Source organism: Scyliorhinus canicula, chromosome 16 (genome assembly GCF_902713615.1).
Source record: "Scyliorhinus canicula chromosome 16, sScyCan1.1, whole genome shotgun sequence".
In the NCBI taxonomy this organism is placed as follows: Eukaryota; Metazoa; Chordata; class Chondrichthyes; order Carcharhiniformes; family Scyliorhinidae; genus Scyliorhinus; species Scyliorhinus canicula.
Window position 1 is genome coordinate 117,996,064 of NC_052161.1, and position 25,811 is coordinate 118,021,874.

The 25,811-nt window shown below is 45.8% G+C and overlaps 1 protein-coding gene across 2 annotated transcripts; it reads right to left on the reverse strand.

The window, feature by feature from the left end:
• Positions 1-1,666: 1,666 nt before the first annotated feature.
• On the reverse strand, positions 1,667-24,627 carry otud3 (OTU deubiquitinase 3). Of its 2 annotated transcripts, none has more exons than XM_038822096.1 (8): positions 24,375-24,627; positions 15,811-15,959; positions 10,999-11,111; positions 7,900-8,022; positions 7,245-7,391; positions 5,892-5,988; positions 5,093-5,280; positions 1,667-3,172 (listed from the first exon to the last, which is right to left on the reverse strand). In XM_038822096.1, the coding sequence occupies exons 1-8, from the start codon at positions 24,575-24,577 to the stop codon at positions 2,996-2,998; spliced, it is 1,197 nt and encodes a 398-aa protein (XP_038678024.1). In that variant the 5' UTR covers positions 24,578-24,627; the 3' UTR covers positions 1,667-2,995. The 2 variants fall into 2 exon arrangements, with proteins under 2 accessions (XP_038678024.1, XP_038678025.1); XM_038822097.1 differs by having other exon boundaries at positions 2,960-3,172; positions 5,102-5,280.
• Between the last annotated feature and the right edge of the window lie 1,184 nt (positions 24,628-25,811).

The following is a 25,811-nucleotide window of genomic DNA, read 5'->3' on the forward strand; positions in this document are numbered from 1 at the left end:
CCCATAACGACTATTTGAGGATAGAGGGATGGTAATGAGTCTTATCGGAAATAATATGCCAATTTGAATGATCACCCTCAGCCCGCTCCTCAAGAGTTGGGGCTTCTGATCATTTGGAACTCTGTCTGTAATGGTAGTTCAAGTGAGATTTTCTTTTTTATTTACAGGCCCAGGGTACGATTAAATCAGACAGCAGCTCTGGGGCCCTCATCTATCACTGCCTTTGTACCCCGGAAACCTCAGCCGTACCAATGTACTCCCTCTGTGATCATCAAAGAGCTCCCCGAAAAAGGATTCCAAACATGCGCATTCCCCGGTCTAAAACGAATATGTCGTCCTGAGTGCAGAGGCGGAAATCAGTGGCTGTTGCTTATGGATTGGGTGTGCATTTTGAAGCTTAGTGCAGGGTTAAATAACATCCCACACATATTAAACCAACATTGCTGTGTCATCCACTGGGGTTGGGAGTGGAATAATCAACACCTCAAATATCATTCAGGTCCCAAGTCTATTATTTCTCAATATTCATGTTGAGAGAAGCAAATTTTGACATTCCAAAGCATTACATCTTGCAATAAACAAATATTTTTGATTTAATTTTCTTTTCTGCGGAAAACTTAAGTTTGAGGTGGACAGGGATTATATTTCTTCCAAAGGCTATAAACAAAATGAAGATTTATTTTTGCCATTATTTATTCCCAATCTCTAATTGCCCTGAAGACAGTGAGACAGACAAGGTTGTTTTACTTCCCTGAAAATACTAATAAACCCATTGTGGTACTTACTGCAAGAGGAAGTCTGATGAACTTGCAAAAGTGCATCATACCCAGTTTTAGTAAGTTCTGCAGAAGGGACAATGTACTTGAAACTTTAACTCTGTTTCTCTCTCTCCACAGCTGCTGCAAGACCTGCGGAGTCACTTTTTAGTTATGAAGTTCTTGACTATTGCATGGTGTCATGTGAGAGTACCTTTAAGAAATGGGTGTTTAAGAAATGGGTGCTTATAAAAATATCTGCAGTGGATATACCTTTAAAAAATGGGTGTTTCTCAGTGATGTTAGAGTGTGGGTGGAGCTGGGCTGACTGTCTGCTTTACTTTCATTATAGGCTGTTTGCTACAGGGTGTGTTTTAGTTTCGTTTTAAGAGCTGGATAGCTGCAGGCAAAACAAGGGGCTGTATAAGGATCTCTCTCTGCAAACTAAAGACAGTCTCCAGATCAACTGGGTGATTTCAAAGTGCTGACTGCGCTCAGTAGTGAATTTAAACCTGATCTCGTGTTAAAAAAGGTCTTTTGTCTTATAGATGTTAATAAGGTTTACTTATAGAATATTGTATCTGTGGAGAGGATTGATTGATAGTTGTTAAGATGTTTAATGTGGGTTTATAAAGTGTTAACTGGTTTCATAAATAAACATTGTTTTAATTTAAAGTACTGTAGATTTCTGGTGCATCTGTTTCCCCATGACCACAATCTATTAAAAGTTGTGGGTCAGGAACTCCATGATACACTTTGGGGTTCTCTAAACCCTGGCCCATAACAATGGTCATTCAAACCAGAATAACCCCAAGAAGCCAGCTTCATTCGCCAACGCTACCAAACAAGAGGGGTTACTAGGCTGGTAAACCCAGATCCACTGCACCCATTGAAGCAAGATGCACAATTGATAACAGGTAGGGTTGTTTTATTTTCTTAAAATATCTTTGTAAAGCATTTTCAGTTACAGTAATATAGTTTTTGTAAAGAATTCTGACCTGGAGTGTATATAAGCCAACTATCAATTATATTGGTGTTTCAATAAAAAAAATAGCAACTCACATTTTTTAAAGTTTGCTCTTGATTCATGTGTTACTAATTTCAAATCGTCGTGACATGTTTTGAAACTGTTTAACAAACTGTTTAGCTTCTCACTGAGACGATCATATAGTATCACTTTAAATACAGATCCAAAATATAGTAAACACAAGCAATCATACAATAGCCAGTTGTCAAACTTTATTGTTCATTGGAGTTACTGTTTCAAACACTCGGTGGGTGTTCTCAACCACAATGAAATGGTTCCCTACTTTCAAGCAAGGGAAAATCTCCAAGGAGGTAGAAATTGAACAAACAAATTTAGGAGTTTCTTTCACTTAAGTCACCTCCAGGAGTGTTCAACCAAACTATTTCCGACAAAGCCTCAATGAGCAAGATGCAGCAACTTCTGGCGCCAGTCAGAAGTTGCAGTTCTTCCACTTGCCTCATACTGGTTGAACAGCTGCTAAACCTATTCACACAGATTCTTAGCATAACCTGTGGTGGAAAGCATCCCTTCATTTTTGGTGGTTAGCAGCATATTTGTATCCTTTACTTAAAAAAATAATTTAAGTCCCGGAAAGGTAAATGTCTAAGGCCGTACGTACCCCAGAAGATGCCTGCAGGTGAACACTGCACCTCCTGAACACTGAACCAATAATGTGTTCAGAAACATTCATGTGCAAAAGCCATTCTATAGCAAGTGTCCTCAGGGAGCTGTGTAAATTCATGTTATAAAGAAAGGATCTCACATTTCACCTCCAATAATGAGAATTAGTGCAGGTGTAAGAAGTATATGACATTTTAAAATGTTACATCAATCCCTCTGAACCATGCTCACACAGTTAGCAAAGCACATTCTTGCCTTTGGAGTCCATTTACTGCTAAAATGCATCTGCACGTACATTTCACATTGCTCATTTCAATTCTCACTTAGTACCATTTGAAGATTTATTGCATTTGTAAAAGTAAGCAATTCACTACTTTCACCTTAAGACTTTTTCTTCCAGTTTGTCCGTGTGCAAGATTGCAAAGAAAAAACAAGTTCTTCAAAAAAAGATGTGAATCAAATATTTTCTTAATCTAAAGCAGCATCAGAAAACCTCTCCATCTCTCAAGATGCTAATCCCCACCCGGGAGACTTATTTAACCCATTCAATGTCAGGCGATTGCTAGCTGGGAAAGTAACTGCTGTCCGTGGATCAAATGTTCAAAGTTGTAAATGTTTTCACGAGAGTAACAGGTGCTTGCAAGTCCCTATTGGTTCCATTGTCTTCTGTATTATTGCTCCTGCTGTCTAGGACCTTCTGCCGATGTCTTTCTTCTTGGCGTTTCTTCTTTTCTAATCTTTGCTGTTCTTTTCGCTGCTTGTTTGTCACCTAGAATTTAAAAATGCAAATTACCCAGCAGAATCACAGTGGCACATTGTTAAGCACTATCCATTTTAACAGCCGGTATACATAATGAATATTTACTAATAATAATAATAATCTTTGTTGTTGCAAGTAGGCTTACATTAACACTGCAATGAAGTTACGGTGAGAAGCCCCCAGTTGCCACATTCCGTTGCCTGTTCGGGTACACAGAGGGAGAATTCAGAATGTCCAATTCACCTAAGAATACGTCTTTCGGCACTTGTGGGAGGAAACCAGAGCACCTGGAGGAAACCCACGCAGACACGGGGAGAACGTGCACAGACAGTGACCCAAGCCTGGAATTGAACCCGGGACCCTTTTGCTGTGAAGCAACGTGCTAACCACTGTGCTACTGTGCCGTCCTATTTCACTCCAATGAGCACTTACAAGAAATTCTCTGTACAATATTATCAACTTCCTTAAAAGCTTCTTCATAAAATAGTACGTCAGATGGTGTTAAAAAACTTTTAGCAGCTAAAAACTTTCTCCAACGAGTATCTGAAACCAGGTTATATCCCTGGTCTGTGCTCAGTAAACTGATCTCAGTGGGACAACAGTTAAGGTATCATAATTGGCCTTTACCTTCCTGAAGAGAGGAAAAGCAAAGCATTTGTTTCTGCTAACTACTATCCAGTGACCACCACTGAAAGTGTAAGTATTCAGAGCTCAGGGCAGTTCAGGGGTGGGCTTGCCCGAAACGCCCCATTCAGTTGGATAGACCCACCAAATGTTCACCATCAAGGATAACCCATGAATATTTACCACTGGAACAATATATTTGAGTTGAGAGAGAATACCCTTTGCCTGAAAAACTGAACTTAAGCGAGGAATCAATGCCTTCAGGAGAAAACAAAGAAGTACGGTGTGTTAGCTTTTATTGGTAGAGGGATTGAGTTTCAGAGTCATGAGGTCATGTTGCAGCTCTGCAAAACTCTGGTGTGGCCGCATTTGGAGTATTACGTGCAGTTCTGGTCGCCGCATTATAGAAAGGATGTGGAAGCATTGGAAAGGGTGCAGAGGAGATTTACCAGGATATTGCCTGGTATGGAGGGAAGATCTTATGAGGGAAGGCTGAGGGACTTGAGGCTGTTTTAGTTAGAGAGAAGAAGGTTAAAAGGTGACTTAATACAGGCATACAAGATGATCAGAGGATTAGATAGGGTGGACAGTGAGAGCCTTTTTCCTCAGATGGTGATGTCTAGCATGAGGGGACATAGCTTTAAATTGAGGGGAGATAGATATAGGACAGATGTCAGAGGTAGGTTCTTTGCTCAAAAGAGTAGTAAGGGCGTGGAATGCCCTGCCTGCAACATTAGTGCACTCACCAACATTAAGGGCATTTAAATGGTCATTGGATAAACATATGGATGATAAGGGAATAGTGTAGAAGGGCTTTAGAGTGGTTTCACAGGTCGGCGCAACATCGAGGGCCAAAGGGCCTGTACTGCGCTGTAATGTTCTATGCTCTAAAATGTACATAGATGAAAGTCATACTTTTCCATCTATTTACTACACATTGGCCAATGGCAGAATTGACTGAAAGCTATGCTAGGAGATAAATGACGTGGCATGGTCGCTTCCCATAAAAGTTAATGATGTGGTTTTCTGCCATTGACCCTTACGGCCCATTCTGGAATCTCTAGAAATAGCTAGAAATAATGCTGCAAAACATGAACTTAAAGACTCGGAAATGGGCAAACTGACCCATCTGTAGCTGCCTGTATGGTGCTGTCGAATCAATACTGCATTATAAAATTCCAGAATTCCACATCAGTGAAAACCTTGGACATTGTTGTCTTTGATTTAACAAGTACACATATCACATGTTGCTGTGCAGAGCTTTTTCTTTTGTATCTGTCTCTGGTCACACTGTCTAACACATACCTTACACACCTTGTTTTTGGTCCTTTTGTTTTCTTCCTTTTCATTCAGCCTCCTGTTGTTTTCAATTTCTTCAGTGTTGACCGTTTGATTTCCAAAAATCATGTTACCAGTTCGATTCTCCATCCAGAGAGGTGACATGTGCGGAGGGCTGCAATTAGAACTGGTTTGGTTGGATTCTTCATCGCTGTCTAAATCAAAATTAAATTAAAGTCATGTATGATGTACTCACAGGCCATAAACTGGGTCACTCTACAGACAGCGGTTTTTCCACCAGTGAATACGGAATGATTGAATCTCAATTGCGTTATGTAAAAGGATATTACTGACCTGTTATGTTCTTAAAAATTCTCAACTAAATCTGATACTACTCTACCAGTCGACAATCTAGGAATGCTTTATTCCGAAATCTGCTGTAACTCATTCAATCTTTTCCCTTACAAAGTGTAATCTTTTATTTTGACAAGGGTTAGACCGGCTGCCAGGACTATTTGAGAGAATACAAGTTTGTATTGATCTGGGATCTTGGATAAACTGAAGAGCACACTCAAAATACAATTCAGAATTAGCTTTAATGCTATCTACGGGAGCCTCCAAATAGGACCCTCAACAAGTTTGACAAGTTAGATGTTTACGATGTAAAACCGTAGCGGAATCAGCAGCAAAGGACACATTTTGCACAAAGAAACAATGAAATAAGGAAGCCAGACAGAAAATCATTACAATTCAAAATCTCTTGTTGAAATGCACTTGCAATATGTTGTACACAGATTATGTTTGAACGTTCAGTGTGGGAACTCACTGCTACTCTTCAGTTCCTCCATCTGTAAGATAGTAAATATTACAGACCCTATGTTGTAGTTTTCAGCTTCCAGATTTTGAACAATCACAGCGGTGTCCTAAAGGAAAAACAAGGAGGACATCAACTGTTACAAGTCAGTTCACTTCCCCGTTTTTCCGAGCTCCCACTCCAGTGAACATTATACTATCTCTTGTTCATGAACGGGTTCCAAGGGTTTTGCACCCCCTCTTGTGCCTCACCCCTGTGGCCATTCTTCCTATATGGGCCCCAACTGCTATTAGTCATTTGAATGTGGTGGTTATCAGAACCAAAGCCCAACATGTCTTCAATGAAGACACACGAATGCTTTTCAGCAGGGGTCACTTGATTATGGGCAGCACGGTAGCATTGTGGATAGCACAATGGCTTCACAGCTCTAGGGTCCCAGGTTCGATTCTGGCTTGGGTCACTGTCTGTGTGGAGTCTGCACATCCTCCCCGTGTGTGCGTGGGTTTCCTCCGGGTGCTCCAGTTTCCTCCCACAGTTCAAAGATGTGCAGGTTAGGTGGATTGGCCATGATAAATTGCCCTTAGTGTCCAAAAATTGCCCTTAGTGTTGGGTGGGGTTACTGGGATAGGGAGGACGTGTTGACCTGGGGTAGGGTGCTCTTTCCAAGAGCCGGTGCAGACTCGATGGGCCGAATGGCCCCCTTCTGCACTGTAAATTCTATGATCTATGATTAGTGATCAGGAACACCCACCTTGGAAGATTTTCCCCTGTCCCTAACCAAATGACATTAGGCCAATTGTAATACCACTAATGCTGCTGACCTGATCAAGCAACAGCGTCCTGGTTAGTGTGGATCCGTACAAGCCCTGGTACTGCTTTTAGCCACTGTGCTCGTACACATCTGTGTCATTTTCATTTTAAACAACCAAGATTAAATACACAATTTCAGCACCATAAAGTCCAAATGAATGTATCACCGTAAACAAAGACTGGACAGTAGGAATAGAAGCCACACGCAGTGTGGTCACTGTGAACTTGAAGGTTCTGAATAAAAATTCTCAATAAAAAAATCAAATTGTAATTTAGACTGGTCATAATTTAACAATCTATAAACAATGTGCTTCTATATAGAATAAATCAGCAGACACCGTTTACAGCAGTTATACAGAAAATTACAACTCTGGTTGAAAACAAATTAAGTAGATAGACACAGAACATTTTACAGTTCATTTAGAAAGATTTTACTTGATATTAAAATACAGAGCCTGATGCGAGCAGTTGGGAGAGTTACTTCTATGTGCTTTACTGTAAGCCCAGCCAAGGAACACAGGAGGTAGCTTGGTCAGTCCTTTTTCAGCTACTTACCATGCACCCTGTTGCGTTGCGTACTTTCTGAACTGCATCATCCAAATTAGTCTTGGTTACTTCACATTCAAAATCCTGAATATCTTCCATCTGGTAGTGACACATTTTGTTTCGATCTTTTTTCTTTGAATCGTCTTTAATGAGCATCTGCAAGAGTCACATAATTAAACATGAACATTTCTGGGTCTGGTACTGTAGTGACCGCTTCACAAAAAAAAAAGTGCTGCTATTTATACCAAGAGTTATACAAAACACTGCAAAATGAGGAAGCAGCCCTGCAGAATGTTGGTCTCAAACTAAAGTTCTAAAAATATCTGCATAAAATAATAATCTAATAAAAGTGTCACTTTTTAAACACACAAGACAGCAAAGTTTCTGGCAGCTATTGTCTGATAATTGTGCTTAGAATTCATTCCACAGCCCGAGAAGCGACCGTTAAAGGAAATTATGTAAACTAGCTTGCAAACTCTTGCTCACCAGTAAACTTTTAAAATGTGCACCAAAATGTTTTCTGAGCTGCTTATTGACTCCTAATTCTCTCTCTTTCCCTGCTGAAGAAGAACTGGAATGCAGGTCAGAGACTTTCAGTAACTCTAAAACATTGCATGTTTTGTGCGCAAAAGGGTTCAGGACACAATCACATACATTTACCAACCTCTGTCTTTAGGTTCGCAGGCGCTTCTGAATTATCATTGAGCATGCGTACACTGTCATAGTGCTCCCCATATCTGTAGGCAATATGCAACTCCACAGCATTGCTCTTGCGGGTTCCAAAAACCTGCAGAGTTAAAATAATTGATCAACCATCAGTGTTCTTGAGCAGCTATCTGTATGATAATTACAAAGTGACTTACAATATATGTAGGGGCAAGATTTTCATTGCACTGTGCATATCCTTTGTGTGAATGTTTATGTCTCAATCATATAAACAAAACAAAAAGGAACATTTTCCCAACAATAAGATTCATTGCAAACACTAAGAACAAGCTAAAAACAGAGAACTGCCTGCTCGACTAGGCTTTTATACACACAATGGCCACATTCAATTTATACGGACAATGTTTGGGTCTTTGCACCATATAAATATTACAGAACCTAAAAGTGTAGAGTACAGACTTCAAACTCCAGCTATGCAGAACCCTTGGATGAAAGCAGTCCAGCATCTCACAAGGAGTGCCTATAATGGTGTTCTGTGTGCCCCTAAATTGCTTACAAGTTTACAATAAACAGCCGAGTGTTTTAAACTGCACTATTCATGCAAAGTCTTGCTACGAGTTACACCATGTTATCTGAAACATTTAGGGACCACAGTTTCTGAAGTTGATCCTGCACCATTTGGTGCTGCTTCCAGAGGATGACTTGTGCTGGTAAGGTGGACAGGGCAAAAGGACAATGGCAGAGTAGATGTTGCAGTGAACTGGACGCTGCCCTAACCCGTGCTTTATCAGCCCTGGGGGTGCTTGATGCTGTCACAGTGCCCAAAGTGGGTTCCATTCCTCTGCATTAATTAACAGCTTCAATCTTTATGAACACAATGACTGACCAACAAACTCAAAAGACAGAACACAAGGAATGATGTTCGGCAGATGATGAGAACACAAATGTAAGTATGGTGACAATAGCCAACCATACATGTTCTTTCTAAATGCACGTTACGGGGATTTAATAATAAAATGGTTTCTGGTCCAGAGTAACAGAACTGCCTTGTTGGGGTGGGGGAAGGAGTCACACCAGAATAATAGATATGTTCAGTGCCATGTACTGTCCTGGTTTGATTTGTACAGTTACAATTCTCTGAATCAATAGGCTAGAAAGGACACCAGGGGTGGGATTCTCCCGTACCCGGCAGGGCGGGAGGTCCCGGCGGGACGGAGTGGCCTGAACCACTCTGGCGTCAGGCCTCCCCAAGTTGGTGGTTTGCGCCCCGCCGGACGGCAGGATAGGGGCCTGGCGCCATGCCAACCGATGCCAAAGGGCTTCCACTGGAGTGAGTCACTGGAGGGCCTCCAGCCGGCGCGAGTCAGTGCATGCGCAGGAGGGCCAGCACGTGCTGGGGTCATCCCCGGACATGCACGGGAAGGTTCGTCTCCACATCGCCCATCGCGGAGGACCACAACGGCCGATGCGGAGTAATAGAGTGCCCCCACGGCACAGGCCCGCCCGCGGATCGGTGGGCCCCGACTGCGGGCCAGGCCACCCGGGAGGCACCTCCCGGAGCCAGATGCCCCCGCGACCCCCCAGGAACCCCGGAGCCTGCCCGTGCAGCCAGGTCCCGTCGGTAAGGGACCTACTCTGATTTACGCCGGCAGAACCGGCTACAGGTGGGCAGGACATCGGCCCATCGCGGGCCGGAGAATTCGTGAGGCTCCGGCGGCCACTGAGTCACGCCGGGCCCCGCCATTCTCCGAGGCGGGTGGCGACTCACGCCGACCCCCAACGATTCTCCCACCCAGCGGGGGGGGGGGGGGGGGGGGGGGGGGGGTCGGAGAATCCCGCCCCAGATCTTGAACACTTAGTGGTGCCTCACTGACTGATTATGAAATAAAAAAAACCATCTTCCCTTCAAATGCCTCCATTTATGTTGCCTACACTTCTTCCTTCTAAATTCTTCTTCTCCTTACCCTCTGAAAGCGCTGACTCTTTGCTGGCACATCTGGTGATGTATCCGCTTGTGTGCCTACTCGATTCCTTTCAAATGCATAGGTCAGACACAGCAGGTCAGCAGGAATGAGATGGCACAGACATTTCAGCCAAATATTCTTTTAGTCTCAGTTGACCCATCTCAATACCCTTTCCAACGCACCCACTCCAGGAAGTTTGCTGTGCACTACTGGAAGAAGCCCAGAAAAGTTCTTGCATTGGGGTTTAATTTACGTCTGATCAGGAGCAGTGAGGTGCACCTGCAACTTACTTCACTCCTTGTACCCTCTATTGCTGCTGGTTAAATGGGTAGAGGGTGGGACTGTGATCCTGCCTTGTCCTAATTCCTCCATTTCAAAGTGACACAGTCAACAGTGCCTCGGTAACCCTCTTATTTCACTGTGCAAGCTCTCAATCCACTAAGTTTGCAATTTCTGGACCTTGGGTAGTAAAGATATTGCGCCACCATGGAAATAGCTTTGTGCAGTCTCGGGAAAGCGAGAAGCTGCCTGGTTGTTAGTGGATGAATATTCTCAAGTTTGATTTGACAGGGCAAGTTTGTGGGATCAGCTGATGAGCACACCCCGTGAGTCACCAACAGTTTAGAACCAGATATAGCCATTCCAATTTCGGCAAATAACAGTTCCCAGGCTCCACATTAAATACCACAAAAACACATGCACTACATAACTGGTACAAAATAATCACCTGTCATATTATAAAACCCACCAAATAACCATCTCCCAGCGTGTCTCAATAAGCATCTGACGCATACAGACTTGGTCAACTGATAATGTCTCATATCTTGTAATAATTACAAGGCATTCAGAAACACTGCTGATTGGACATCGCTTCACACAAAGAACGCCAGCCCTTCCATGTAGAAAGAGCACATGCACCATGCACAATGCAAGACACTGCATCAGAACTCCATTGTTACAATGCACATTTATTTGACGTCTTTAACAGAGCATTGCACAGAATACTAAAGAGGAAAGCTGCTGAGTACACAACGTGAGGGGCTGTGGTTCTGCACAAATCATGAGTCTCTAATGCAGGCTCCTCAATACATTGAAATGTCAAGATAATACACGGACGTGACTCTGTACGTTACCTGCCAAAGTGGGGCATTAAGCTGGTGAATCACGATATTCACTTGGTTGTTCCTTGCAAAGGCAACTATTACATCATTACCAACAAATGTGCCAGTTTTTTCCAGATTTGCAACTGAAAAACAGAAATCCAAACCATCAATGTTGTGATATATGCCTAATGATATCTCCATCCATGCTCCGTATTCAATAGCTGGAGGAGTAAGCTAGTATTTTGGTCTCAATAGTTCCACACCAACACAGCACACCCCAGCACAGTCCTCACTGATCCATCTTTGCTTCCAATCGCCCCCTCTCCCTTCTGTTTAAATCTCTCCATACCTCTGTACTCCGGCGGTCTCTTGTAGGTCTCCTAACCAACATCCCAACATTGGCAGCCACCGGGAATTGCTTCCGTAGACTTTTCTGGGGCTCCAATTGCTCAGTTCCTCAGGAATGCCTTGGAACATTTTCTAAAGGCACCCATATAAATGCAAGTTGTTGTTGACGGCAAGTGAAAGATCATGACTTGTCAGGTGGTAGCATTCTGTTTAATGTTTCCCATTTCAGTCCACTGCAGCAACTACAGTTAACTGTGACTGTGTGCACAAGGTGCTGCTAGAAATAGCCGAACACCCCAGCAAACACAATGCAGTTTTCAGAATCAACCACAACCTCAGGATGTCATAGAAATTACAGTGCAGAAGGAGGCCATTCGGTCCATCGGGTCTGCACCGGCTCTTGTAAAGAGCACCCTACCCAAGGTCCACACCTCCACCCTATCCCCCATAACCCAGTAACCTCACCCAACACGAAGGGCAATTTTGGACACCAAGGGCAAATTAGCATGGCCAATCCACCTAACTTGCACATCTTTGGATTGTGGGAGGAAACCGGAGCACCCGGAGGAAACCCACGCACACACGGGGAGGATGTGCAGACTCCGCACAGACAGTGACCCAAGCCGGAATCGAACCCGAGACCCTGGCGCTGTGAAGCAATTGTGCTATCCACAATGCTACTGTGCTGCCCTAAGGTACTTTTCAAGCAATGAAGTTATTTTGAAATGTGCATGTACATAAATAGGAATGAGATAGTAACCAGATAAATATATTCCTTTTCAGAGCAGGACAACTGAAGAATAAATATTGACCAGGACCACCAGCATAGTGCCCTGCTCTTCTTCAAATGGTGCCATGGGATCTTTTACATCTAAGGGAGACATCCATCGGAAAGCACAGAGAGGTTTAAATGATGACAGTGCGTTCCCTTGATACCTCATTGGGAGGATCAGGCGAGAGTTTGTGCTGAAGTCTCTGCAGTAGGGCTTCAACCCACACAACTTTGAACTCCACAGACTAGAGCATAACCACTGACTTATGACAAGCTTCAATTGAGTTGGGAATTAAAATCACTCCCCTCACCACAGGGTAACCCGGTTCATTCTGGGCAGGTCAGAATCATATCAGTAACCCTGCAGTAGAAAATCTGACTGTTACTCGGGCGGTTTGGTGTCGGGAACGGAAAATCTAAAGGCAAGTTTTCCGTCGGCGGGAAGCCTTGCCATAATTGTCGCCACCAATGACGTAACGGGAATCCCGACATTCAATATTGGGATCATTATAATACATTTTAATCTTATTATCAGAGCTCTGTACCCGAATATCCCCACCCCTCTTAGGAAAATCCATTCAATCGAATGGAAATACCTCATAGAGGTACTGGAGCGGTTCGGGCTTGGAACAGGGTTCACCGCTTGGGTAAAGCTCCTGTACAACGCTCCCATGGCGAGTGTACAGACCAACAATACCAACTCCCAATACTTCCAGCTGCACAGGGGCACCAGACAAGGATGCCCACTGTCCCCGCTGCTGTTCGCACTAGCAATCGAACCGCTAGCAATCGCGCTCAGGGCAGCAAAAAATTGGAGGGGGATCCGAAGGGGAGGTAGAGAGCACAGAGTCTCACTCTATGCGGATGATCTGCTCCTCTATATCTCGGACCCACAAAGCAGCATGGACGGAATCATCGCGCTCCTGAAAGAGTTTGGAGCCTTCTCGGGCTACAAACTCAACATGAGCAAAAGTGAGATCTTCCCATTACACCCGCAAGGGGGGGGGGCAGCACTAAAGGGGCTGCCGTTCAAACAAGCCCGACATAAATTCCGCTACCTGGGGATCCAAATAGCCCATGACTGGAAAGGGATCCACAAATGGAACCTCACCAGCCTGACGGAGGAAGTTAAAAAGGACCTGCAAAGATGGAACACACTCCCGCTCTCCCTCGCGGGGAGAGTTCAGACGATCAAAATGAACGTACTGCCCAGGTTCCTCTTCCTGTTTAGATCCATTCCGATCTACATCCCCAAGGCCTTTTTCAAAGCGCTGGACAAACTCATCATGGCGTTCGTATGGGGGGGTAAAAATGCTAGGATCCCAAAGAAGGTCTTACAAAAAACAAAAACCAGGGGAGGGTTAGCCCTCCCGAATCTACAATTCTACCACTGGGCAGCAACAGCCGAGCGAGTAAGGGGATGGATCCAGGAGCCAGAAGCTGAGTGGGTGCGTGCGGAGGAGGCCTCCTGCATGGGAACCTCCCTCCGGGCCCTCGCCACGGCAGCACTCCCATCCCCACCCAAAAAACACTCCAGCAGCCCAGTGGTGACAGCCACCCTCCAATCCTGGAACCAACTGCGGCAGCAACTTGGCCTGACCAAAATGTCGAACAGGGCTCCCATCTGCAACAACCATAGGTTCAAACCAGCACTGACCGACGCCACCTTCAAAAGGTGGAGGCAGGACGGGGGGACACTGTCAGTCAGGGACCTGTACACGGACGACAGGATCGCAACACTGGACGAACTGACAGAGAAATTTCAGCTAGCTGGGGGGAACGAGCTACGGTACCTGCAGCTCAAAAACTTCCTACGAAAGGAGACAAGGACGTACCCACAACCGCCACGACAGACACTACTGGAAGACCTACTGGACGCAAGTATCCTAGAGAAAGGGAACTGTAGTGACATGTATGACCGACTGGTAGATAGGGACGACACCGTACTGGACGCAACAAGGAGGAAATGGGAGGACGACCTGGGGATGGAGATCGGGTGGGGACTCTGGAGCGAAGCACTGCATAGGGTCAACTCCACCTCCACGTGCGCAAGGCTCAGCCTGACGCAACTAAAAGTGGTACATAGAGCCCACTTAACAAGAACCCGTATGAGTAGGTTCTTCCCGGAGGTGGAGGACAGATGTGAACGGTGCCAAAGAGGCCCGGCCAACCACGCCCACATGTTCTGGTCCTGCCCCAGACTCGTGGAGTACTGGACAGCCTTCTTCGAGGTAATGTCCAAAGTGGTGGGAGTGAGGGTGGAGCCATGCCCGATAGTGGCGGTCTTCGGGGTTTCAGAACAGCCAGATCTATTCCTGGGGAGGAGGGCGGATGCCCTTGCCTTTGCCTCCCTGATCGCCCGCCGTAGAATCCTGTTTGGCTGGCGGTCAGCAGCACCGCCCAGAGCTGCGGACTGGCTGTCCGACCTCTCGGAATCTCTCCAAATGGAGAAAATCAAATTTGCCATCCGAGGGTCGGACGACGGCTTCCACAGAACGTGGGAGCCATTCATGCGACTGTTCCGGGACCTATTTGTGGCCAAAGTACAAGAGGAAGAATAGTCGGGGGAAGGTAGCGGGAGGGGGGGGGGGGGGGGGGGGCTACAGGTTCGTTACGGGGGTTCGATGGCTAGCTAAGGCCCAAAACCAAGCTAAATAAACATGTTGAGGGGGGGAGGGGGGGGGGGGGGGGGGCGCAGTTACTACTACGAAGATGCTTACCTGTAAATATGTGTGTTAATTTTTGCGTGTTTGTTTTTGTTTGTTTTTTTTTTCTCTCTCCTAACAATTTGTAATTTGTTCAATATAAAATACGAAAACTGAATAAAAACATTTATAAAAAAAAAAAGGAAAATCCATTCAGGTCGGCGTGAGGGCCGACCAGCGTGAATTACAACTGGTCCTCAATGGAAGGGCCGGCAGGCACAAATCCCAGAGGAGCTCAGATGAGTTGCATCGCTCTGGGGATGGGGTGGGGTTTCCATGCAAAATATTGTGCACTGGGGCGGCCTTTAGAAAATCGAGGGTGCCGGCAGGAAAGCCTCAATCAGACATCGCTCCAATAGCGTTGTGTCGTGGGACCTGGCCCTTGCCTTTTGTTTTCTTCCATGTTCTCAATAATACATGGAGAAAGCTGTCCTTGGTACCAGCAGCTACAATGCCGTTTTTCTCACCCGCTGCTGCACTCTGCCAAATACAGAGAAAGTTCTGCCCGCTGCTCGTCAGACTGATGGCATGTATATGCTCGGGGAGGGAATCTCATTGAATTGGGTGAATGGAAGGCAGCACGGTTGTGCAGTGGTGAGCACTGCTGCCTCACGGCGCCGAGGTCCCAGGTTCGATCCCGGCTCAGGGTCACTGTTCGTGTGGAGTTTACACATTCTCCCCGTGTTTGCGTGGGTTTCGCCCCCACAACCCAAAGATGTGCAATCTAGGTGGATTGGCCACGCTAAATTGCCCCTTAATTGGAAAAAGATTAATTGGGTACTCTAAAGAATTGGGTGAATGGAGGGGCGAGTCAAGTTGCAAGTCTGTTGACAACCACATAAGCAACCCCATACCAAACAATAAGTAGAATTGATAGAAACCAGAGCAATGTTGTTAACACAGTACGTGCCACGCTCATGCATATTATTTCATGAAGTATGCCCAACCTGCTAAACTTTTGCCATCTCAGTTTTTGGTTATACTTTGAGTTAATGGGACAATCAGATTAGGACTCACCATATCGATCAAAAGGGACATCATCCTCAACAAATGGTTCAAAATCTTGCCGATGCTTTACCATGAAGTCCACTGTTTCCCTCCGATGTTTTAGGTGGTTTCGGGAATGACCTTCCAGCTGATCGCCAAGAGCACGAAACAGGCAATTCCTTAAAACAAAAAGGTAGACATTTTGTCACTCCAAACTAAAATAAAGCAAGCAAAAAACCAGCAACTTCATGGTCAAAGGGATGGTGGCATTGCAAATGTAAGTATAGGCTCCCCAGGAATTGGACACTCAAGGGTTAAACCATTGGTAAATGAAATGAAGGTTTTTTTATCCAAACAAAGATACCTTGAGGTTGTTCATTAGACAATTGAAGCTAAAGGGATTGTACAGACTACTCCACTGCCATACATCTCATTTTACGGTCACACTTCTGCAGCCAGTTAAAAAGAGAATGACCAGTTGGAGAAGGCCGTAAGCCCACATAAACCAACAACCTACAATACTTCTTTCCAAATAACACCGAATACCATTTTTGGCAACAGAAAAAAAAACTTGTCCATCTTCTTCTTGAAATCCATGAAGGGTTTTGCTCCACTGACCATGTTGGTAATCTGTTCCACTTACTCAGCGTGATATTGAGAAGAAAAATTCAACCTGCTTTTCTTTTTTGTCCTCCATTCGTTAATGAGCTTTCGTGCTTAAATTCAGCCTCCAGCAGAAAAACTTGCTCAAACCCAATTTGTTCAAACCTTTCTTTGTTATAACCATTGCCATCCTATCCCCTCAGACCCACGTCAAGAAAGAAAGGACTCTTGGGCAGCACGGTGGCACAGTAGTTAGCACAGCTGTCTTACGGTGCTGAGGTCCCAGGTTCAATCCTGGCTCTGGGTCACTGTCCGTGTGGAGTTTGCAATTCCCCCAGTGTTTGCGTGGGTTTCATCTTCACAACCCAAAGATGTGCAGGATAGGTAGATTAGCCATGCTAAATTGCCCATTAATTGGAAATCGATAATTGGGTACTCTAAATTTATACAAAAAAAGAAAGGACCCATAGTCGTCAATTTCTCTTCGCACAGCACTCCTTCAGAATTCTGGGGTCAACCATGAAGCATTCCTCTGCATCCCTTCCTGATAACTGAATGTACCCTTTCGGGACAGGGAGGCCAAAATGGCTTGTAGGGCCCCAGTCGTAGTCTCACAGGACCAGTACAGTTTTTAAATTCTCTGTTGGGATTTACACATTTATAACCCTCACTATGCATCCCAACATTCCACTCTTTAACAGGCTGGGAACGTTGAGCTGATAGATTTAGTGCTGTCTACCCTTAAGATCGCTCACCCGTTCCAACAATTCAGTTCAGTCCCATTTAGAACATAATCCACATCAAACTTCCCACAGTCAAATCACTTTGCATTTGCCTATATTAAACCGCATTTGCCACTTCTCTGCGCACGGTTAAATTTGAACAATGATTAGAAAAGGAAGAAAATTTTAAAAAGGAGGGGAATAGGTAGGGAAATGGGATAGCTGACTGCAGCTAAAGAATTATGGACTGAATGACCCTTTGTGCTGTAAATTCTATGGCTCAAAACCATGAGTGGTCTAGACCAGGGGGAAACTGGTTGAGTTGGTGGAAGGACTGAGAACGAGAGAGCACAGATTCAAGGCAATTGGCAAAAGATGTAATGGCAACATGAAGGAAAACTTTTATACACAGCGAGTGATGAGAATTACTAATAGATGGAGGAATACTACAGAAGCTTGTCTGTTACCCTCAAAAAGTTTATTCGGCATACAGCTCGGCAGAGATACATATCTTTTTATTAAAGCAGTAAAAAAAATATATACAAGGCCAAACGGTACAAACACTCATTTTGTGTTGGAGAAACAGAATATCCTCCCCTCAATACCAATGTACGGGGAGGGGGGCTGGTTACTCTGATTATTAAAACAGTTCACAACATGTTTCTACAAAAAACAAATGGTACAAGCACTAAACTTTGCGCTGGAGAGACCAGATACCCTCGCCTCTGTACCATCGGAGAAGAATAAAGCACGGTAGCATTATGGATAGCACAATTGCTTCACAGCTCCAGGGTCCCAGGTTCGATTCCGGCTTGGGTCACTGTCTGTGCGGAGTCTGCACATCCTCCCCGTGTGTGCGTGGGTTTCCTCCGGGTGCTCCGGTTTCCTCCCACAGTCCAAAGATGTGCAGGCTAGGTGGATTGGCCATGATAAATTGCCCTTAGTGTCCAAAATTGCCCTTAGTGTTGGGTGGGGTTACTGCGTTATGGGGATAGGGTGGAGGTGTTGACCTTGGGTAAGGTGCTCTTTCCGGGAGCCTGTGCAGACCCGATGGGCCGAATGGCCTCCTTCTGCACTGTAAATTCTATGAATAAGTAGAGGCCAATAATAGGATAAATGCCATAGAAACCACTAATAGGAGAATATGGAGTGGCACTTGGTTAATTGTTCTCAAAGAGACTCAGCCTGGACAAGTCAGAAAAAATGGCCTACTTCTGTGCTGTAACAATTCTGTGATTTTAAGTTCCTGCATGATTATAAGTATTGTTCAAAGGCTGTATCCACCACAAGCTGATACAATGCCCATGAATTGTGACAATACTGTTTTACCAGTTTAGAAGTATAATCTTGAAAAGAAAATCTTAACAATCCCTTTTTATTAGTGTCACAAGTAGGCTTACATTAACACTGCAATGAAGTTACTGTGAAAATCCCCTAGTCGCCACACTGCGGCACCTGTTCGGGTACACTGAGGGAGAATTCAAAATGTCCAATTCACCTAACCTGCACATTTATTGGATGCTGAGCCAAGAATATTAGGACATGTTGCCAAAAGCTTGATCAAGGAGATGGTTTATAGGGAGATCTTCGAGTGAAAGGGAAATGAAGAGGGAGAACAGTTTTGGGAAGGAATTCCAGAGCATGAATGCCTACCTGGCTGAAGGCATAGCTACCAATGGAGGAAAGGATGCGTAGAAGACCAGAGTCAGAGAAATGGAGAGTTATTGACGATATGAGGTTATATGCAAGGCTGCAGAGATAAGGCGGCCATGCCACAAAGGGATTTTAAACACTTCTGTATAAAATGTACGAGGAAGCACACCCTGAATCTAATGCATGGCCCACATCTATTTTTTTTTGGATTTCAGCAAGTTCTGAACCTCACATCAAGTATTTTTACCAAATGTTGGGGTTCATTCGCTGATTTCCAGCTCCCATGATTTGAACTGAAACAAGTGTTTTATCAAACTTAATTTCAAGGGAATAGCAGCAGATATATACTGCATTATACCACGCAGTCTGAGCCTTCGGACTAAAATATAGGACAGTTTTACTCTGGAGATCCAGGATTTTGTACGATGCTGTGTTATTAAGCCTCATCACACTCTCATCTGCATGTACCTGCACATTGATTCAAACCTGCACATTGGTGAGATTATCAGCTTAATATGACTGTGTCAAATACCTCTCTGTTCTGTATTAGTATGTTAACAATTGAGCCAAAATGGAAGGCAGAGGAACTCAATCTGAGCATATGAAACGTTCAATTGAGTGAACAGCTCAGGAACATCAAAATGTAAAACACGGATCTTCAAAATCACTGAAATGTGCATGAGAACTTTATCCATCCAACGGAAAGTGCATTCAACGCCTCACAACCAAGACAGCTGTTATAACATTTTAAAATCAGACATTTTAACCAAAACCAGGAGGAGAAAACATGACCTGGGCCTTAGGGCAGGGCAAGGTTTCAACAAGGCAGACAGTATCCGGCCTTGAAATCTTTCAATCTATACTCTTTTTAAAAAAAATTTTTATTCGGTTTTTAACATTTTATGCACAAAACAAAACAACACAAAGCAAAAAGAACATCAAAGAACCATTCGCGACGCCTCAGGTAATGAACCAGTCCATGTTGAAATGCAGCAAGACTGGGACAATATCCAGGCTTGGGCTGACAAGTGGCAAGTTATATTCGTGCCACACAAGTGCCAGGCAATGACCATCTCCTACAAGAGAGGATCGAACCATCACCCCTTGACATTCAATGGCATTACCATCGTTGAACACTCCACAATCAACATCCTGGGGGTTACCATTGATCAGAAACTGAACTGGACTAGCCACATTAATACTATGGCTATAAGGGCAGGTCAAAGGCTAGGAATCCTATGACGAGTAAATCGCCTCCTGATTCCCCAATGTCTTGTGCCATCTACAAGGCACAAGTAAGGAGTTTAATGGAATATTGTCCATTTGTCTGGATGAGTGCAGCGCCAAAAACACTCCAGAAGCTTGACACCATCCAGGACAAAGCAGCCCGCTTGATTACTCCTCTTTCCACAAACATTCAAAACATCCACCACCGGCATACAGTAGCAGCCATGTGCACCAACTACAAAATGCACTGCAGTAACTCACCAAGGTTCCTTAGACAGCACCTTCCAAACCCATGACCATCTAGAAGGCCAAGAGCAGCAGATACCTGGAAACCCCACCACCTGGAGGTTCCCTTCCTTTAACCACCCTGACTTGGAAATATATCGCTGTCCCTTCACTGTCGCTGGGGCAACATCCTGGAACTCGCTTCCTAATAGCATAGTGGGTATACCTTCACCTCAGGGATTGCAACAGTTCAAGATGGCAGCTCACCACCTTCTGAAGGACAACTACGGATGGGCAATAAATTCTGGCCGAACCAACGACGCCCACAACTCGTAAATAAATTTTAAAAAATTTAAAACTCTACCAACCAATAAATATATGACTCAAAAAATATGACCTCCGCCTCAACAGGACCTGCCTGCGAGCCATCAGTGAGGCAAAGGCTAAAGCAGGGGTGGGCAAACTACGGCCCGCCAAAGGTCTTTATGCGGCCCACCAAGTCATTAAAAAAAATTTTTTTTATTTTTAAATTAAACATTTTTTTTTAAAGGTTAATGGGGGGGGCTGTTGGGTTACTTACTGGTATAGGGTGGATACGTTGACTTGAGTAGGGTGATCATTGCTCGGCACAACGTCGAGGGCCGAAGGGCCTGTTCTGTGCTGTACTGTTCTATGTTCTATATGAGGCGCCCAGAATCATAACCGGGTGAAGTAATTATTTTACTTAATATACTATGCGGCCCTTTAAAATTGTGAATTTCTGAATGTGGCCCTTGCACGGAAAAGTTTGCCCACCCCTGGGCTAAAGCATCCACCCCCTCCCCCATCTGCAGCTCCAGTAGGTCCGACAGCCCAGTATGGCCCCCAGTCGCTGGTCTCCAAGATCCCCAATATGGTGCTGAAGAAAGAATCCCAAAACGTCTCCAACTTCGGACAGGCCGGGTCCCTCACGCACAGCTCGCAAGTGTCCTCCACCCCTCAAACAACCGGCTCATCCCTACATCCCCACTGGCTCCTGCAACCCTGCCCTATTCTCAGGTGCACCCTGTGCACTACCTTTACTTGTATTAACCCTAGTCTCCCACACGAGGTTGAGGCATTCACCCTCCGCAACACCTCACACCACAACCCCTCCTCCAGTGCCACCCCCAGCTCCTCCTCCCACTTGGCCTTAACCCCCCCCTGTGATGCTGCTGTACCCACCTCCAGAATCCTCCCATAAATCCCTGAGATGACCACCCCTCTCCCCTCCAACACTATTGCTGACAACATCCCCTCCAACAAAGACGGAGGGCGGTGTCACCGGAAATTTCGGGTAAACCTTCCTTGAAAAATTCCGCACCTGCATATACCTAAAGGCCTCCCTCCGTGGAATCCCAAACTTCTCCGACAACTCCTCCAAGCTCGTGAACCGCCCCTCCATAAATAGGTCCTTCATTTCCACCATCCCACAGTCCTTCCAGCTCCAAAATCTGGCTTCCAATCTCGCCAGCTCAAACAAATATTCTCCCGGATCGGCATCAACTTCGAACCCGTCCCTAACTTAAAATGCTGCCGAAAGTGTCCATATCATCAGTCTGGTCACTACCGCCGGACTACGCGAGTGTTCCCCGGGGTAAACGGGAGTGACGCCTTGGCCAACACCCTCAGCCCTGACCTCCTACATGAGCCTGCCTCCATATTCACTCACATTGCCTCCATCTCCCTACCCCAACCCCACACCTTCTCAGCATTTGCCACCCAATAATGATACACCAGATTCGGCAAAGAAGAGCCCCCGATTGTCGCCCTCTCTGAAGCACCGTTGTGCTAATCCTCGTTATCTTACCTGCCTAGACAAACGACAAAATCCACCGATCCACCCCCACAAAAAACGCTTTCGTAAAGAAGATCGGTAAACACTGGAATAAAAATTAAAACTGCGCAAAACATCCATCTTTACTGACTGTACCCGGCCTGCCAATAATAGGGAGAGACTGTCCCACCCCAACAGATCCACCTTGACCCTGCCCACCAAACTTGTAAAATTCAATTTACCGAGCTGGGCCCAACCTCGAGCCACCTGCACTCCCAGATACCTGAAGTCAGTAGTCGCCACACAAAACAGCAATCCCCCTAAACCCACTCCCTTTCCCAGTGGGCAAGCACCTGCTCTTCTCCAAATTCAATCTGTATCCTGAAAAAGCCCCAAATCACTTGAACAGCCCCATTATACCCCCACTGTGGGAACTGGGTTGGAAATAAAAGATTGTTGGCATACAGGACCCAAGCCACAAACTTAAGACTCAATCCCAAACCTTTCCAATACTGCAAACATGTAACTCCACTCTACCCGATCAAACATCTTCTCCAGCGCTATCACCACCTCTTGCTCCCCCCCTTGGCCGATAAGATCCACACTCCCCTGGGTCTTTATCATTTTTTAACAAAAGCAAAATAGATCCCTGTCCCATTGTCACTGGAAGTGCCCCCTAGCTACCACATTCTCTAACATCTCCACCAACAGTGATGCCAGCCTGTCCAAAAACTCTTTGGAAAATTCCACCAGGAATCCATTTTGCCCAGTGTCTTACCAGTTTGCATTTTCCCTATCATCATCCGAACCTCCTCAAACCACAATGGCTCCTCCAAACCTGCCCTATCCTGCTCTTCCACTTTGGGACACTCCAGCCCCTTCATAATCTCCCTCGTATCCCACTTGTTCCACCCAGGGGCTCCGACCTATAAAACCTCTTATAAAACTCCTCAAATACCCTATTCCCCATCTCCAGCATCGTCACCAGCCCTCTCACCCCATCCCGGACCTGAACAAACTCCCGAAAGGCCGCCTACCAGCAAAGCTGTCGTGCCAGCAAGCCACTGGCCTTCTCCCTGTACTCGTACACCACATCCGTTGCCCACCTCAACTGGTGGACCACTTTCCCTGTGGACAAAAGGTCAAACTGCATCTGCAGTTCCGTCCTACTGGAGTGGGACCTTCCGCGTACTTTCCATCAACTGCCAAAATTTTGTCTGCCAGCAGCTGCCGCCCCTCTTTTGTCTCCCTATCCACCTGCACCTTATACAAGATGATCTTATAATAGTAATCTTTATTATCACAAGTAGGCTTACATTAACACTGCAATTAAGTTACTGTGAAAAGCCCCCAGTCACCACATTCTGGCATCTATTCGGATACAGAGGGAGAATTTAGAATATCCAATTCACCTAACAGGATGCCTTTCGGGACTTGTGGGAGGAAACCGGAGCACCCGGAGGAAAAGCACAGACACAGGGAGAACGTGCAGACTTTGCACAGACAGTGAATCGGACCTGGGACCCTGGAGCAACATTGCTACACACTGTGCTATCGTGCCGCCTATTATCTCACCCCTTTCTACTGCCTTCTAAATCTATATTTTACATAACATTTACAACAAGTACTCGGAGGGGTGTACATTAACTTCAAGTTCAAAGCAAAGTTTATATTGAATAAAATAAAAGCAAATTACTGCAGATGCTGGAATCTGAATCAAAAACAGAAAATGTTGGAAAATCTCAGTGGGTCTGACAGCATCTGTGAAGAGAGAACAGAGCTAACGTTTTGAGTCTGGATGACTCACCGTCAAGAGTTTTTACTGAAGTTGAGTTTGTAAAGCTAAAGTCACATCTGATTTTTCACGATGCTGGCATTTACAAATGTAATCTTCAGCAGCTGAGGTTTTTAAACTCAAAGTGTCAATCCCTGACTGCACAGTAATCTGTTTCAATACTCAGCAAATGAGTGAGTGATGTACTCTTGCTGCTGTGTACAGTGTAAATCGAGTTTTAGGGGAAAATGTTGAATTACAGCACTCTCAACATTTTCAATCCATGACCCATAGAATCCTTACAGTGCAGAAAGAGGCCATTTGGCCCATCGAGTCTCCACCGACCCTCTGAAAGACTGTCCTACCTAGGCGCACTCCCCCACCTTATCCCCGCAACCCCACCTAACCTTAAAATCTTTGGACACCCTACCAATGCTTGGCAAATACCTTAGACTTATTATTGAAAGTTTAAAACCTGGGCTGAAGGGCCTCTTTCTGTGTTGTAAAACTTGATGACTCTATAATCAGAGAAAGTTATGATGAGACAATTCTTATGCAGGTATGAACTATTGGGTCAAGATAACATGTATCTTACCCATCACCAGGAACCTCCCGGAGTTTGAGTCCCATGGCCAGCAGCTGGTTGGCAAAGCTCACAAACTCCTCATCCTCTGCCCCCACGTGGGCCCGGTTCTTCCTCTCCTTGGCCAGGGCCCGTCTCACCGCCTTCTCGTCCCTTTTCCTCTCCAAGTCCAGTTTCTTATTAGTCCTGGTCTTGACAACTTGCTTTTTGGACATGGCTCAACAAAGCCAGGAGGAGCATGCAGGGGGGGGGGGGGGGGGGGGGGGGGGGGGGGGCAAGGGGGGGGGTGGGTGATTGGGGCAAGGGAGGGATGGGTGATTGGGGCAGGGGGTGAGGTGAGGAGGGGGCTGAGGGGAGGGGGAGATGAACAGGGAATCAGAAAGGCAGAGAGGGCAAGCTAGAGTGTCGCCATGGTGACAGAGCAAAACCAAAGAGTTCGGCGAGAGAAGTCAAGAGCAAGGAATCAAATTTAAAACCAGGAGCCAGAGTCAAGGCTCACTCTGGTCTGCCACTCGAAACGAAGGAGGAACTCCCAAGTCCTGAAACAAACGAAAAGGAGAAAACAAAAAGTTATTTTGCAGGAGCTGGGCGCGGAGCAACTGTATTACATGATGTTATGTTATGGAGAGAAGTCGGGACAGGCTGAGCTCAGCCCCGCCACATTGTGATATCCTTTTGACGCAACGAGAGCTGCCGTGACTGATTTTTATTCTTTTCAGGCGGGTGGGGGGAGGGTGGGGGCCTAGACTCAAGACTGAAGCCTCGGGCTTGCGTAGCAGCGCCGCCCGCCGAGGATGACTGGGCGCTCGGCGACCGCTTCCCCCTCCCCTTTTGGGAAAAGAGCGGCGGGGGAGGGGGAGGAATTGGACCAGTCCGACCTCCCTCGGATTGGGAAGCGGGGTAAAACGCCGGGAGGGATCCCAAAGACCTGAATCTGGAACTACCTCCCAAAACTCAGCAGCAAGGAAACGGCCGGGTCTCATCTTCCCTCCTCCTCCTTCCCCCTTGTCCACAGCGCCGACACAAACTTCAGCAGTCTAACTCGTCATCTATTCTGGAACTTGTGTTCAACCTGGACCTTTAACCTCCACCCCCAATCTCTTCTGGTGCTCATTTGCCCCCAGTCCCCAACCCACCCTCTGCCATCCCCCAACCCAACCCATTCCACCCTCTGCCATCCCCCAACCCAACCCATCCTCTGCCATCCCCCAACCCAACCCATCCTCTGCCATCCCCCAACCCAACCCATCCTCTGCCATCCCCCAACCCAACCCATCCTCTGCCATCCCCAACCCACCCTCTGCCATCCCCCAACCCAACCCATCCCACCCCACCCTCTTCCATCCCATAACCCACCCTCTTCCATCCCAGGCCCTCCCAGACACAATCCATTTTTTATCCCAATCCCATCAAAAAAAACCCACCTCAGTCTCTTTATTTCCAATTTAA